This window comes from Convolutriloba macropyga, chromosome 3, assembly GCF_964194025.1.
Source record: "Convolutriloba macropyga chromosome 3, txConMacr16.3, whole genome shotgun sequence".
Taxonomy (NCBI): domain Eukaryota; kingdom Metazoa; phylum Xenacoelomorpha; order Acoela; family Convolutidae; genus Convolutriloba; species Convolutriloba macropyga.
The window spans coordinates 13,373,824-13,391,216 of record NC_134470.1 but is presented as its reverse complement, the minus strand read 5'-3'; the positions used below and the strand labels follow the sequence as shown (position 1 = coordinate 13,391,216).

The 17,393-nt window shown below is 33.5% G+C and overlaps 1 protein-coding gene across 4 annotated transcripts in view; it reads right to left on the bottom strand.

Annotated features, from left to right (window-relative positions):
- Positions 1–17,393, bottom strand: part of LOC142335962 (uncharacterized) — a 98,084-nt gene that overhangs the window by 35,122 nt on the left and 45,569 nt on the right. For all 4 annotated transcript variants that reach the window (XM_075384380.1, XM_075384383.1, XM_075384382.1 and 1 more), the window contains exon 4: positions 11,048–11,559. In XM_075384380.1, coding sequence (XP_075240495.1) covers positions 11,048–11,559 — 512 coding nt within the window. The remainder of the gene's footprint in view (positions 1–11,047; positions 11,560–17,393) is intronic.

Here is a 17,393-nt window from a genome sequence, read left to right as displayed (position 1 = left end):
CCGCTACCACTAGAAACTATGCAATTAGCTTTCATAAAACCCCAGAGGAGCTTCCTTGACACCTAGGGCTGAAAGAAATCAAAAAATGACAAAAATTTTCAAAAAGCTTGAAAAAAATTGTGAAAATTAGTATAAAATCGAGTGTTTTTAGTGATCGGTAGTGGCTGGGAGGGAAGGGGGGTTGGGCAACCGTGGGGTGGGGGACAACATTCTGAGCTGAAACAGAGCTGGGCGCTACCTGTTTATTCCGTTTTAGGACGAAAAGTCAAAAGCGTCAGACGAAAAATTGGTCAAGCAAAAAATCACATAAAAAAGACAGGCAGGACTAATATAATTGCTACAAACTTCGTTTGAGAGCAATAAATAACTATTAAGTCTCAATTGAGAGCAATTAAAAGAGCGAAAAAAGTCAAAGACAGTTTTTTTCGCTCTTTTAATTGCTCTCAATTGAGACTTATTAGTTAATCGATCATTTTAAACTTAACATTAATCGATAATATTTTACATTTTGAGAAGGAATCTGTATAACTTTTTGCAGCTTTTATTAGCGGATCTGAAATAACTTTCAATTAAAGTTACCCATACCCAGTCCACCTTATCTTCTCGTCGTAATGTAGACAATTTGATGACAGGAAAGTCACATGTAATCAAAAAACGTATCACGCATGATAAGTGATCGTGACGTCATATGGTCGTAACAAAAATCTTGAAAAAATAAAAAAAGAACTGAGAGAAAACTAATAACAGCCAATAAAGCTAATATGATAATTGTGAGAAAGAAATAGCCAAATAAAAGAATTTTATGAATACATAGGAAAAAAATAGGAACGAGACTCCCTAACTTCGAAAACTTAGTTAATTAGAGAAACAAGCAGATTTCATGTTCTAACCTAACCTTGCATGTTAAGTGAATATATATAAATTATCAAACATAAATTCAATGAATTACAAACCTTAAAGCCAAAATATTTAAATTATCAGACTATTATCAGACCAAAATACAAACAAAAAACTTAAAAAGTGCAACGACAAAATGCACTAAAATCGGATTAAAATTATAAGAATTCAATTAAACTAAAAGATCCCACGTCAAAAACAGAGGAAATTAATGCACCTATTATCGAAAGGGATGTTACCATAGACACTGATTGCAAACGAGTCTGCTCAGAGAGAGCCGCGAAAAATGGAAAGCCAAAAAATCAAATAAAATTGAGAAAGATGCGCCGATTTTGCATCTGTACCGCATTATTAGGAAGCACTGCACTATCAATTTCAGAGTTTAACATAATGATGCAGCGTCAACCAAAAAACATTTCTACACAAAACCAAACGGTAAGCAAAATAAATGGCCAAAACAGTTATTTATCTGCGCTATCATCTTAAGCACTTCTGAGTCAGAAATTCATTTTCTCAACGCAGCGACCGAACAAAAATTACTCGCTCAGCAAAAATTACTCGCACTTCTCTCGCTCAGAAAAACATAACCGACTAACGTCGGGCGAATTGCTCTCAAAGGACCGGCGAGCGGTTGGCTCGTCAGTAGCTAGCCTCAGTTTAGAGAGGCTAGCTTTAGCTTGATCCGACTCCGCAACTTATAGTTTTCAAGCCTTTTTAGTAAATAAAAAAAACTGATATTTTAAAAAGTTGCCAAGTATTGCAAAACTTTTAAAAAGGCTTCCAGATTTCGCAGTCAAAATCTTCAAAACTATTTTTGTCTCTGGAGTTATGTCAAGTAACTCATCTGCATGACTTGAAAATCTTCGTTGGTCAGAAATGATCGTAAAAGGACAAAAATATTCAAAAACTTTGAAAACAAACGCAAACTTTAACAAAACCTTGCTAAAATTCATTAAATTAAAATTCCTCGAAACCATTTCATTGTCTCTAGAAACTATCCAGTATCCCTATTTCAATGTTTAAAAAGTTTCACTGGCTCATAAAGATCCATAAACTTGGATCATGATAATAATTTTTAAAAAATTTGACAAAATTTATCAAAAATTTCTCAGGCTAGAGTAATTGAAATATGGATAACCCATCCATTAACTCTAGAAACCATGCGACAGCTCATCATCAAACCTTGGAAGGACCCTGGCGCCGGAAAAAATCTCAAAACAGTCAAAAAAGTTGAAAAAATTGCAAATGTTTTATAAAATTTGTTGATATTAAATCTTGAAAAACACTCCATTACATCTAGAATCTATGCAGTAGCTTATAATCAAACTCTGGAGGACGTTCGTTGGCCCTTGGAGTGGGAGAAAACTTTAAAATTTAAAAAAAACTTGCATGTTTTATCAAAATATTGCTAAAAATCAAAACCGTTTCATGGCCAGAATCAACTTTCAGTACCCTATTATCAAACGCTATAGGAGACTTTCTGGCTCCTGGGGCTCGGAAAATTTAGATAATGACAAAAATTTTAAAAAATTCGAAAAATGCAAGTTTTACAATAAAAGCTAAAATTCGTGATGTTAAAATATTGAAAACCTTCTATTACAACTACAAGCTATGAATTTAGCTATTATCAAACCATGCAGGAGGTTCGTTGGCATTTGAGGTTGGAGAAACCTAAAAAATTACAAAAAGTTTCAAAGACTTGAAAAAAATTGCAGGTTTTGTTAAAATATAGCTAAATTTTGTGATAAAAAATGAAAACCTTTTTATGGCCAGTAAAAATTTTTGGTACCATATTATCAACCACCATAGGGGACTTCCTGGCTTCTGGGACTCGGAAAACTTAGATAATGACAAATTTTACAAAAAAAAATCGAAAACGCAAGTTTCATTAAAAAAAACTGCTAAAATTCGTGATGTTAAAACGCTGAAAACTAATCTGTTACTACTAGAACTAATGCAGTAACCTATTTTCAAACCCTGGATGAGGTTCGTTGGCCCTTGAGGTTGGAGAAACCTAAAAAATGACGAAAAATTTCAAAAAAATTGAAAAAAAAACGTCGTTTTATAAAAAAAATTGCTTAAAAATGTCATATTAAAAAATTGAAAGCTATTACGGGCAACTAAAATTTTTTCAGTAACTTATCATCAAACCTTTAAGGAATATTTTTGGCCCCTGCGTCCGGAAAGACGTGAAATGAATTTCAAAAAAATTGGCACATTTTGTCAAAAAATTGCTAAAAATCGTGACGTTAAAATGTTGAAACCATTGCACTACCACTAGAAACTATGCAGTAACGTATTATAAAACCTTATCCAGTATCCCTATTTCAATGTTTAAAAAGTTTCACTGGCTCATAAAGATCCATAAACTTGGATCATGATAATAATTTTTAGAAATATTGACAAAATTTATCAAAAAGTGCTGAGGCTAGAGTAATTGAAATATGGATAACCATTCCCTTAGCTCTAGAAACCAAGCGACAGCTTATCATCAAACCTTGGAAGAGGTCCCTAAGACCCTGGCGCCGGAAAAAAAATCAAAAGATTCAAAAAAGTTGAAAAAATTGCAAATGTTTTACAAAAGTTGTTGATAATAAAATCTTGAAAAACACTCCATTACATCTAGAATCTATGCAGTAACTTATAATCAAACTCTGGAGGACATTCCTTGGCCCTTGGAGTGGGAGAAACCTTAAAAAAATTTTAAAAAACTTGCATGTTTTATCAAAATATTGCTAAAAACGAAAACCGTTTCATGGCCAAAAACAACTTTCAGTACCCTATTATCAAACGCTATAGGAGATTTTCTGGCTCCTGGGGCTCGGAAAACTTAGATAATGACAAAAATTAAAAACTCGAAAAATGCAAGTTTTACAATAAAAGCTAAAATTCGTGATGTTAAAAAACTGAAAACCTTCTATTACAACTACAAGCTATGAATTTAGCTATTATCAAACCATGCAGGAGGTTCGTTGGCATTTGAGGTTGGAGAAACCTAAAAAATTACAAAAAATTTCAAAGACTTGAAAAAATTGCAGGTTTTGTCAAAATATAGCTAAATTTTGTGATAAAAAATTAAAAAACCATTTTATGGCCAGTAAAAATTTTTGGTACTATATTATCAACCACCATAGGGGACTTCCTGGCTTCTGGGACTCGGAAAACTTAGATAATGACAAATTTTACAAAAAAAAATCGAAAAACGCAAGTTTCATAAAAAACTGCTGAAATTCGTGATGTTAAAACGCTGAAAACTAATCTGTTACTACTAGAACCAATGCAGTAACCTATTTTCAAACCCTGGATGAGGTTCGTTGGCCCTTGAGGTTGGAGAAACCTAAAAAATGACGAAAAATTTCAAAAAAATTGAAAAAAATGAAAGTTTTATTAAAAAGATTGCTTAAAAATGTCATATTAAAAAATTAAAAGCTATTACGGGGCAACTAAAATTTTTTCAGTAACTTATTATCAAACCTTTAAGGAATTTTTTTGGCCCCTGCGTCCGGAAAGACGTGAAATGAATTTCAAAAAAATTGGCACATTTTGTAAAAAAAATGCTAAAATTCGTGACGTTAAAATGTTGAAACCACTGCACTACCACTAGAAACTATGCAGTAACGTACTATAAAACCTTATCCAGTATCCCTTTTTCAATGTTTAAAAAGTTTCACTGGCTCATAAAGATCCATAAACTTGGATCATGATAATAATTTTTAGAAATATTGACAAAATTTATCAAAAAGTGCTGAGGCTAGAGTAATTGAAATATGGATAACCATTCCCATAGCTCTAGAAACCAAGCGACAGCTTATCATCAAACCTTGGAAGAGGTCCCTAAGACCCTGGCGCCGGAAAAAAATTCAAAAGATTCAAAAAAGTTGAAAAAATTGCAAATGTTTTACAAAAGTTGTTGATAATAAAATCTTGAAAAACACTCCATTACATCTAGAATCTATGCAGTAACTTATAATCAAACTCTGGAGGACATTCCTTGGCCCTTGGAGTGGGAGAAACCTTAAAAAAATTTTAAAAAACTTGCATGTTTTATCAAAATATTGCTAAAAACGAAAACCGTTTCATGGCCAAAAACAACTTTCAGTACCCTATTATCAAACGCTATAGGAGATTTTCTGGCTCCTGGGGCTCGGAAAACTTAGATAATGACAAAAATTAAAAACTCGAAAAATGCAAGTTTTACAATAAAAGCTAAAATTCGTGATGTTAAAAAATTGAAAACCTTCTATTACAACTACAAGCTATGAATTTAGCTATTATCAAACCATGCAGGAGGTTCGTTGGCATTTGAGGTTGGAGAAACCTAAAAAATTACAAAAAATTTCAAAGACTTGAAAAAATTGCAGGTTTTGTCAAAATATAGCTAAATTTTGTGATAAAAAATTAAAAAACCATTTTATGGCCAGTAAAAATTTTTGGTACCATATTATCAACCACCATAGGGGACTTCCTGGCTTCTGGGACTCGGAAAACTTAGATAATGACAAATTTTACAAAAAAAAAATCGAAAAACGCAAGTTTCATAAAAAACTGCTGAAATTCGTGATGTTAAAACGCTGAAAACTAATCTGTTACTACTAGAACCAATGCAGTAACCTATTTTCAAACCCTGGATGAGGTTCGTTGGCCCTTGAGGTTGAAGAAACCTAAAAAATGACGAAAAATTTCAAAAAAATTGAAAAAAATGAAAGTTTTATTAAAAAGATTGCTTAAAAATGTCATATTAAAAAATTAAAAGCTATTACGGGGCAACTAAAATTTTTTCAGTAACTTATTATCAAACCTTTAAGGAATTTTTTTGGCCCCGGCGTCCGGAAAGACGTGAAATGAATTTCAAAAAAATTGGCACATTTTGTCAAAAAAATGCTAAAATTCGTGACGTTAAAATGTTGAAACCATTGCACTACCACTAGAAACTATGCAGTAACGTATTATAAAACCTCATCCAGTATCCCTATTTCAATGTTTAAAAAGTTTCACTGGCTCATAAAGATCCATAAACTTGGATCATAAAAATTTTCAGAAAATTTGACAAAATTTATCAAAAATTGCTGAGGCTAGAGTAATTGAAATATGGATAACCATTCCATTAGCTCTAGAAACCAAGCGACAGCTTATCATCAAACCTTGGAAGAGGTCCCTAGGACCCTGGCGCCGGAAAAAAATTCAAAAGATTCAAAAAAGTTGAAAAAATTGCAAATGTTTTTCAAAAGTTGTTGATATTAAAATCTTGAAAAACACTCCATTACATCTAGAATCTATGCAGTAACTGATAATCAAACTCTGGAGGACATTCGTTGGCCCTTGGAGTGGGAGAAACCTTAAAAAAATTTTAAAAAAACTTGCATGTTTTATCAAAATATTGCTTAAAATCAAAACCGTTTCAAGGCCAAAATCAACTTTCAGTACCCTATTATCAAACGCTTTAGCAGATTTTCTGGCTCCTGGGGCTCGGAAAATTTAGATAATGACAAAAATTTTAAAAAATTCGAAAAATGCAAGTTTTACAATAAAAGCTAAAATTCGTGATGTTAAAATATTGAAAACCTTCTATTACAACTACAAGCTATGAATTTAGCTATTATCAAACCATGCAGGAGGTTCGTTGGCATTTGAGGTTGGAGAAGCCTAAAAAATTACAAAAAGTTTCAAAGACTTGAAAAAAATTGCAGGTTTTGTCAAAATATAGCTAAATTTTGTAATAAAAAATTAAAAAACCATTTTATGGCCAGTAAAAATTTTTGGTATCATATTATCAACCACCATAGGGGACTTCCTGGCTTCTGGGACTCGGAAAACTTAGATAATGACAAATTTTACAAAAAAAATCGAAAAACGCAAGTTTCATAAAAAAACTGCTGAAATTCGTGATGTTAAAACGCTGAAAACTAATCTTTTACTACTAGAACCAATGCAGTAACCTATTTTCAAACCCTGGATGAGGTTCGTTGGCCCTTGAGGTTGAAGAAACCTAAAAAATGACGAAAAATTTCAAAAAAATTGAAAAAAATGAAAGTTTTATCAAAAAGATTGCTTAAAAATGTCATATTAAAAAATTGAAAGCTATTACGGGGCAACTAAAATTTTTTCAGCAACTTATTATCAAACCTTTAAGGAAATTTTTTGGCCCCTGCGTCCGGAAAGACGTGAAATGAATTTCAAAAAAATTGGCACATTTTGTCAAAAAAATGCTAAAATTCGTGACGTTAAAATGTTGAAACCATTGCACTACCACTAGAAACTATGCAGTAACGTATTATAAAACCTCATCCAGTATCCCTATTTCAATGTTTAAAAAGTTTCACTGGCTCATAAAGATCCATAAACTTGGATCATAAAAATTTTCAGAAAATTTGACAAAATTTATCAAAAATTGCTGAGGCTAGAGTAATTGAAATATGGATAACCATTCCATTAGCTCTAGAAACCAAGCGACAGCTTATCATCAAACCTTGGAAGAGGTCCCTAGGACCCTGGCGCCGGAAAAAAATTCAAAAGATTCAAAAAAGTTGAAAAAATTGCAAATGTTTTTCAAAAGTTGTTGATATTAAAATCTTGAAAAACACTCCATTACATCTAGAATCTATGCAGTAACTGATAATCAAACTCTGGAGGACATTCGTTGGCCCTTGGAGTGGGAGAAACCTTAAAAAAATTTTAAAAAAACTTGCATGTTTTATCAAAATATTGCTTAAAATCAAAACCGTTTCAAGGCCAAAATCAACTTTCAGTACCCTATTATCAAACGCTTTAGCAGATTTTCTGGCTCCTGGGGCTCGGAAAATTTAGATAATGACAAAAATTTTAAAAAATTCGAAAAATGCAAGTTTTACAATAAAAGCTAAAATTCGTGATGTTAAAATATTGAAAACCTTCTATTACAACTACAAGCTATGAATTTAGCTATTATCAAACCATGCAGGAGGTTCGTTGGCATTTGAGGTTGGAGAAGCCTAAAAAATTACAAAAAGTTTCAAAGACTTGAAAAAAATTGCAGGTTTTGTCAAAATATAGCTAAATTTTGTAATAAAAAATTAAAAAACCATTTTATGGCCAGTAAAAATTTTTGGTATCATATTATCAACCACCATAGGGGACTTCCTGGCTTCTGGGACTCGGAAAACTTAGATAATGACAAATTTTACAAAAAAAATCGAAAAACGCAAGTTTCATAAAAAAACTGCTGAAATTCGTGATGTTAAAACGCTGAAAACTAATCTTTTACTACTAGAACCAATGCAGTAACCTATTTTCAAACCCTGGATGAGGTTCGTTGGCCCTTGAGGTTGAAGAAACCTAAAAAATGACGAAAAATTTCAAAAAAATTGAAAAAAATGAAAGTTTTATCAAAAAGATTGCTTAAAAATGTCATATTAAAAAATTGAAAGCTATTACGGGGCAACTAAAATTTTTTCAGCAACTTATTATCAAACCTTTAAGGAAATTTTTTGGCCCCTGCGTCCGGAAAGACGTGAAATGAATTTCAAAAAAATTGGCACATTTTGTCAAAAAAATGCTAAAATTCGTGACGTTAAAATGTTGAAACCATTGCACTACCACTAGAAACTATGCAGTAACGTATTATAAAACCTTATCCAGTATCGCTATTTCAATGTTTAAAAAGTTTCACTGGCTCATAAAGATCCATAAACTTGGATCATAAAAATTTTCAGAAAATTTGACAAAATGTATCAAAAATTGCTGAGGCTAGAGTAATTGAAATATGGATAACCATTCCATTAGCTCTAGAAACCAAGCGACAGCTTATCATCAAACCTTGGAAGAGGTCCCTAGGACCCTGGCGCCGGAAAAAAATTCAAAAGATTCAAAAAAGTTTAAAAAATTGCAAATGTTTTACAAAAGTTGTTGATATTAAAATCTTGAAAAACACTCCATTACATCTAGAATCTATGCAGTAACTTATAATCAAACTCTGGAGGACATTCGTTGGCCCTTGGAGTGGGAGAAACCTTAAAAAAATTTAAAAAACTTGCATGTTTTATCAAAATATTGCTTAAAATCAAAACCGTTTCATGGCCAAAATCAACTTTCAGTACCCTATTATCAAACGCTATAGCAGATTTTCTGGCTCCTGGGGCTCGGAAAATTTAGATAATGACAAAAATTTTAAAAAATTCGAAAAATGCAAGTTTTACAATAAAAGCTTAAATTCGTGATGTTAAAATATTGAAAACCTTCTATTACAACTACAAGCTATGAATTTAGCTATTATCAAACCATGCAGGAGGTTCGTTGGCATTTGAGGTTGGAGAAACCTAAAAAATTACAAAAAGTTTCAAAGACTTGAAAAAAAAGCAGGTTTTGTCAAAATATAGCTAAATTTTGTGATAAAAAATGAAAACCATTTTATGACCAGTAAAAATTTTTGGTACCATATTATCAACCACCATAGGGGACTTCCTGGCTTCTGGGACTCGGAAAACTCAGATAATGACAAATTTTACAAAAAAAATCGAAAAACGCAAGTTTCATAAAAAAACTGCTGAAATTCGTGATGTTAAAACGCTGAAAACTAATCTGTTACTACTAGAACCAATGCAGTAACCTATTTTCAAACCCTGGATGAGGTTCGATGGCCCTTGAGGTTGGAGAAACCTAAAAAACGACGAAAAATTTCAAAAAACTTGAAAAAAATGAAAGTTTTATAAAAAAGATTGCTTAAAAATGTCATATTAAAAAATTGAAAGCTATTACGGGGCAACTAAAATTTTTTCAGTAACTTATTATCAAACCTTTAAGGAATATTTTTGGCCCCTGCGTCCGGAAAGACGTGAAATGAATTTCAAAAAAATTGGCACATTTTGTCAAAAAAAGCTAAAATTCGTGACGTTAAAATGTTGAAACCATTGCACTACCACTAGAAACTATAAAGTAACGTATTATAAAACCTTATCCAGTATCCCTATTTCAATGTTTAAAAAGTTTCACTGGCTCATAAAGATCCATAAACTTGGATCATAATAATAATTTTCAGAAAATTTGACAAAATTTATCAAAAATTGCTGAGGCTAGAGTAATTGAAATATGGATAACCATTCCATTAGCTCTAGAAACCATGCGACAGCTTATCATCAAACCTTGGAGGAGGTCCCTAGGACCCTGGCGCCGGAAAAAAATTCAAAACAGTCAAAAAAGTTGAAAAAATTGCAAATGTTTTATAAAATTTGTTGATATTAAAATCTTGAAAAACACTCCATTACATCTAGAATCTATGCAGTAGCTTATAATCAAACTCTGGAGGACGTTCGTTGGCCCTTGGAGTTGGAGAAACCTTAAAAAAAATTGAAAAAAACTGGAAAAAAACTTGCATGTTTTATCAAAATATTGCTAAAAACGAAAACCGTTTCATGGCCAAAAACAACTTTCAGTACCCTATTATCAAAAGCTATAGGAGATTTTCTGGCTCCTGGGGCTCGGAAAACTTAGATAACGACAAAAATTTTGAAAAATTCGAAAAATGCAAGTTTTATTTTAAAAAAATTCTAAAATTCGTGATGTTAAAATATTGAAAACCTTCTATTACAACTACAAGCTATGCATTTAGCTATTAACAAACCATGCAGGAAGTTGGTTGGCATTTGAGGTTGGAGAAACCTAAAAAAATTACAAAAAATTTCAAAAAACTTGAAAAAATGCAAGTTTCATCAAAAAAATGGGGCGCTACCTGTTTATCCCGTTTTTGAGGACGAAAAATCAAAATCGTCAGACGAAAAATCGGTCAAGCGAAAAATCGCATAAAAAAAGACCGACAGGACTAATATAATTGCTACAAACTTCGTTTGAGAGCAATTAAAAATATTTTCACATGGCAGTTTTACTCGCTTTCACTTTTAGAAGAAAACGCCGCCTGAACAAAGAATTTCCGGTAAAAAAAACCTCAAGAAAACCATTACTTCTCTTCAAGTCAAGAGAAGACCAATAATAATCTCAGCTATCACTTTGCAGCTACTTAATAAAAAAAGATCTACCTCGCTTTTAAAGAGAGCTCATGCACACTAACACCGAAATTCTGGTGTTTCACGAGTTAGTAATAGGTTTTTATAGGGATGCTTTGCGAGTTAGTTAGGGCGCATTGTAGGGCAGAACCGAGAAATAAATTTTAAAAGTCACTAACCTGGCATTCGATTGTTTTTGGTTCCTTGGGAACCATGTGCTCCTTCAGAAACAGAAGAATCTTCGTGTCTCGATGGTGACGATTGACGGCTGTTATGCTCTAATGCCAACTTAGCACTCTTCCCTGAAGAGGTCGCATTAGCACGGTGTTCTTTTCTGGGCGATTTGCCATGACTTGATGGTAAATTACTACTAATATTATTAACAGTATTTGATTGATTGCTTGATGACGATTTGTATTTCTCTTCCCAGTGTTTTTTGGGATTTGGGGCTGATGACGAGGACGTGCTATTTCCAGTTCTCGGTGATCCGGAGAACTCTGGTTTCTGATTGCTATTTGTGTTAATATTGATTGTTGTATTGTTGTAATCGAGATGTCTGGCATGATGATGATGATGTTGGGATTGGTGGATAGGGTGAGAGGACAGAGGTGTTACAGATGAGGAGGTAGTTGCTTTGTTTTGATGGGAAGACGACCTGGATAGAGAGCTGATTCCTGCCAAATCATCTCGGCTAAAATAGGAACAAGCTAAGAAATCAACTAGTATAGCCCGTGATGTACAAAAAACATTGAGCTCTTGGAGCAATATTCTTTCAAAATTTTACTTTGGATCGTACATTTTCATTCCCAGCAATACCAATCCAGCAATTAATATGAATCGAGTAAAATAGACCAGTATTATTAGAAACCCTTACAGCTGTCGACGGTTGCAGCTCAATTTATTGCGAACTCTCTGCGAAGTCATAAACTAATGATTTAAATTTTTGCCAAACTAGAAACTTGAGGGCAAATTTTAATTACCCTTTATGGCTGTTGTTTTTATTAATCTTGCTGCAACCAATCCTCTTTCTTCAAATTACTTTTATCCATCTGGATCAATCTATCTGGTTCAAACTTGGATTACCGTGCTATGTTCAAATTTTCATCGCTCTATTGATTTATAAATCAAAGAACTGGCACCCTAACTGTTTTCTTTTAAGAAATAGAAGCTTGAATTTAGCATTTCAGTTAGCTAAAATCAACTCTATCTTCTCAAACAGCCGCCACTTGAGTTCAGCTACTGACGCCTATCAAAGAAAATTTTACGTTAAAAAGACCAACACTTTAACGATAATTGGTTCCAACTTTGTTCGAGAGCAATTAAAAAACAAACGTTTTTGATCTTTTCTTTTCGCTTCTTTTCTGAAAATTTTTTACAAAATTTTTCTGAAAATTTTTTACAAAATTTTTCTGAAATCTTGTTTGTTCCATCACTTCCAAAATTCTTTGTTCAATTGTGGTCCGAATGTTGCAACATCTTTTTGAACTACGTTTATCACTGATTGCATTTTTTAATCTTTCAATTGGAACATTTTATTGTTTCAATTACTGTTATGAATAACGACACTTGTTTAACTTTTTTAAGATAAAAGATGTGCATTCTCTTTCAATAAAATGTAATCAATTTTTTAAATCTCATGAAATCTATATACAATGAATGCTGGTCACATAAGTTTGAAACCTATTGCCCGGTTACGCCTCCCATTAAAAATAAGCATTTTAGGAGAACAAGTAATGCGCGAACTAACATAAAATTTTTATATGATTACAATCGTGACTTGCAGCTTACTGCCTGATTCGGTTAAAAGAAGAAAAAAACGATTAAATAAAAATAAAATAAGATCAACAAATTTTCCACAAAAATAGCATCAGAGGTACAATTATTTTTTTTAATCGGGTTGATGAACAAAAACAGCTATTCAATTACTATCATTGCATTCGCATAAAGGCCCACTTGGATAGTTAAATTTGCGGGTAAAAATTACAAATTAAGCATAAAACGGCTAACGTCGGACAAGCTGCTCCCGAACGACTGGCGATTCAATGAGTTTAGAAGAGGGCATATGCTAAAAAAAATTCCATAATGCAAAACTTCTGACCAGAGAGGTTTTTACATTAGCATTAGACTTCTGAACGCCCGCAATTGAAATTACTAAAAAAACAAAAAAACTTAAGCCGCGAGTCACCACTCGGCTATCAGGACATTGTGCCAGCTCATCGCTTTCGTTTTAAATTCTGAATAGGCGCAAAAAGAGGAAGAAAACGCTCAAGCAAAAATTTTGCCTAAAAAGATAATGCGGTTACAGTAACTGCTTCAAACTTCATACGAGAGCAATCAAAAAGCGAGTTTAGACTTAGCAGCTACTTTTTGCATCCGACAGATTAGTGATAAAAGTAAGTAAAAAAAAAACAAGAAATTATTGCACGTTTGCTATTTGTTTTCAAACATTACGCAAAAACAACAAACCTTTTCAAGACAGACACCAGAAATGGATTGAAAGGAAATTTCAGCACTTTTTCGAGAGTAATAGAAAACAGAGCGAAGAGTGAAGGAAAACAGAACTCTTCCACTGCAAAACCTATAAATTTACCGCAAAACCTATAAATTTAAATGGAAAACCTTTCAGATAAATTAAAAACTCCACTAGGTGAACTGCAGTATAGGAATTACAGTATTTTAAAATCGCTTTAAACTCCATTTAGGTATCTCACTCAACAGTAAATTAACTTTGACGGATAATAAATAATTTGACATCAATAATTGGTCAAAAAGAGTTGAGATTGTAATAATTGTAGCTTCTACATTTTAAAATTAGTTCTGATTGGGTTAAAATTTGATTGGTTGAAGATCTGATGGGGTCGAAATTTGCAACATCAGGCATTCTTGGAATTTCTATTCTGAAAAAATACAATGAACACCGCAGCTTTTGAAAATAAAACTTTCATTTTAAAAGGGGTATCAAATGGGTTTATAAGGTTACTTTAAGTGGCCGTTCCCGAGATAATGAAACAAACATTAATTTTTGCCAACCAGCACATTGACAAAAAGGAGCTGAGAAAAAATTTGTGTACCACTGACTTAGGCGTGATAACAGACATTGAAACGTCACATGCTCACAATAAAAAATAAAGTCAAATTGAGAACCAGAAAAGACTATTAGTTTACCGAGAAAACCCTCACTCAAAACGATTCGGCGCTCCGAAGCAAAACGGAGTGATGATCACACATATAACGCATATAATTAGTAAAAAACGTGATTTTCATTATTCGCGTACTTTAAAGAGCAATCAGTTTTAAATTATCTTCAACTTCTCTTGTGGAAAACTCTACTCTCAGGTATCCATGTCATCATTTTCACTGTCATTTCTCAATTTTTAAAATTGCGCTGCTGTCATAGGCTGATTGAACAATTCACGAAACAAAACTCAGCGAAGCTCAGAAAAAAATAACCGGGAATCTCATAGGCTTTGTAAGAGTCACACAAAAATGACAACTTTCATTTATTCGAAATGGTGCAAAATCTGACGAAGGAGGGGTTCGTAGTAGTGCTAGACTGAAGTATTACCCACTCGGCTATCGGAATCCTTAAGCAAACTTATCTTACAATAGTGCTTTTAGCAACAGACTTAATATCTGAAAACGAGCAGTTTAGGTAACGTAAAAATCATAACAAGCGTGGAAGTCACTCGAGAAGTGAAATCCAAAGAATTTTCTAGAAAATGGCCCAGCAACAATTTTGCATAAAAATACACACACGTTTAAAACAATTGCTTCAAATTTTGTGTGAGAGCTTATTAAAAAAGATGTCTCAAGACAGCTAAGTTAATTTGTTCCATGACGAAACATAACTATAACGGATTACAGAGATTTCTAATATTGGACAGTGCAATAAGTTTCTCAAAACAGTTGAATTTTAGAAAAAAAAACCCGCAAATTTTTTGGATTGTTCATCTTAGTTGATAAAATTTGCCACGATCCATATCTTAATTTGGCTTCACAGAGTTACTATCTTTTTTTCGTTTAATAGTTACGTTGCGGAGATAAACGTTTGTTAACAACAAGTTCACGTATGAGGCACCTCTATATTTTCAGGTTCTGACGTTTTGCAAATATGATCAACTCATTCGAAAGAGTTCATGTAAAGAGATAACAAGGAATGTCAGTTTGGATTGCTAGCGTTCTATCTATACTTTGCAATCAAAAGTTTTGAGTCTTTTTGTTTTCCTGACACGTTTGTTCCAATTTTCAAGAGGGGCTAAGAAATAGAATAACCGATTAACGTCGGGCGAATTGCTCTCAACCGACCGGTTGGCTTCGGTAGTAGCCAGCTGGGGCTTAAGGATGTTAGCATTAGGGGGTGGGTGAGTGGAGTGGGGTCAAGGGATTGTAGGATTGGCAGGGGTAAAAGAGAGAGGGTCCAAATCGCCAGGTGTAGAAGGGCGCAGTTTTTCTTGGGGGGGGGGGTGATTGAGGAGGGGTCAAACTTAACATTAAGAACCCTTCTTCACACCATGCAATCAGAAACTTAGATAGAGATTAGCAGGGTGTAAGGCTCCAAGAGAGCTGCTCAGCTACTTAATGCCCTCCGGCCTCTACCTGTTTATCCCGTTTTTTGAGGACGAAAAAGCTCAAACGAAAAACCGGTCGAGCGAAAATGGCATAAAAAGGCCGGACTACTATAATTGCTACGAAATTTGTTTGAGGGCAATTAAACAATAATTTGGCTGAAAAGTTAGCTGTCCAACTACTCATGGATAAAAAAAACTGCAAGGTATTTTAAAACAAATTGCAGTACTCATAGATTAAATTTTCATAAAATTTGACAAATGAGAACATCATCAGAGGCAGGCAAAGCACGGTTTTTGTAATATTTTTTTTCTTTTCTTTTTTCTCAATAGAAGCAATAATTTAACATTACCTAAGGTCCAAATGCTTATGAACATAAATCAAAGATTAACATCTTACTTAGACATCTTAAAGTAGACATGAACCAATCATCTTATGAGTAGATGATAAATGCTTTTTAAACAAATTTGTCGTTGTTCTCGAAATTGTTTTAATTTTCTGCCACGACCCATGATTATATTTAGCAGAGAGTCTCTGTGAGCTAAGCAGGATCATGATATCCTTTTGCTATTTTTAAATCCAACTTCTGTTCCTATGACCCCTTTGCTAAAAGTACAAACATTCTCGGCAGATCGCCAGAAAATAGCTGGAAAAAAATTATGGCATCTTTAATAGCCGGCTGAAAAGATGAAGGTAGCTATTAAACATAACCGGTTAACAACTGGCAAATTGCTCTGAAACAGCTGGTTGGTTGGCTTGGGTAGTAGCCAGCTGGGGCTTAAGGATGCTAGGTAGCATTAGGGGGAGAGGTGTGAGATTGAGTGAAGGGGTGAGGGAGGCTCAATGTTGGGGGATAGTGTTGGGAGGGCTGGACAATGTGGTCAAAATCGCAAGGTGGAGGGCGGAAAATTTCTGCTCAAAATAGTTTCCATGAAACGCATAATTAGAAATTAGTAAGACACTAAGAGAGCTGCTTAGCCACTTTTGATGCCCTCATTCCTTTACGTTTATATGTCGATTTTGAGGGAAAAAAGTTAATAGGGTCAGACGCAATATCAGTCAAGCAAAGAACATTGAATTAAAGAAGATCAAAGGACTAATATAATTGCTACAAACTTAGTTTGAGAGCAATTAATATAGAAACCGTTTTTGCTCTTTACTTTTTTGAGCTTTTAAAGGAAGCCAGGAAAAATAAAGTTGTTCGCTTAACATTTTGCTAGCTCGTCTAATCACAATCACAATACGCGAAGCACTAAAAAATCTATAATAACAGTCGCAAGAAACGTGTGTCGTAAAAAAAAACACTTCATGAGAGACTGAACAAGGAATAAGACTATTTTTTCATACAGAAATCAATTGTTTGCGTCTATTTTTGATAGATTAAACACATGAGCTTAATAGGTCATGTATTTAAAATCATTATTGCTGACAATAAAAATTTTTAGATTTAATATTTGGCTAAATTGTGGCCAATGTGTGAAGCTCCTGAAACTGCTGAGACTCTTTTAACTGACGTGTTTTTCAACTGGGGTTTCATCTAAACAAGCTGAATAAGCTTATCGGACGTACTTCTTGAACACGTTCATAAAAACCTAGGATGAACTGTTTTTCGATAAATTCAATTCAATTCCCGTGCACATGACAACACGGTCAAAAAATACTTTCAAAACTGCTCAATAATACTGAACGAATATTGCCGGTAGAAAAGAAACCAAAAACAGTAACACCGAAGCATCACATTCAAATCACATCACAGTATTCAATTAAACCCTTACCTAAAATCAGGAAGAAATTGAGGTAAAAACAACTTGACGCAAATGCCGATCAGCAATTCCGTGAAACTTTATAGGCGCAAGAGATCGCTAATGAACCAGTTAAAATTGAGCAAAACTTCAATCTCACCTTCGGTTGTTATAAGCGACAGAATGTAGCAATTTTAGCTCCGCTCAACTATTGTTC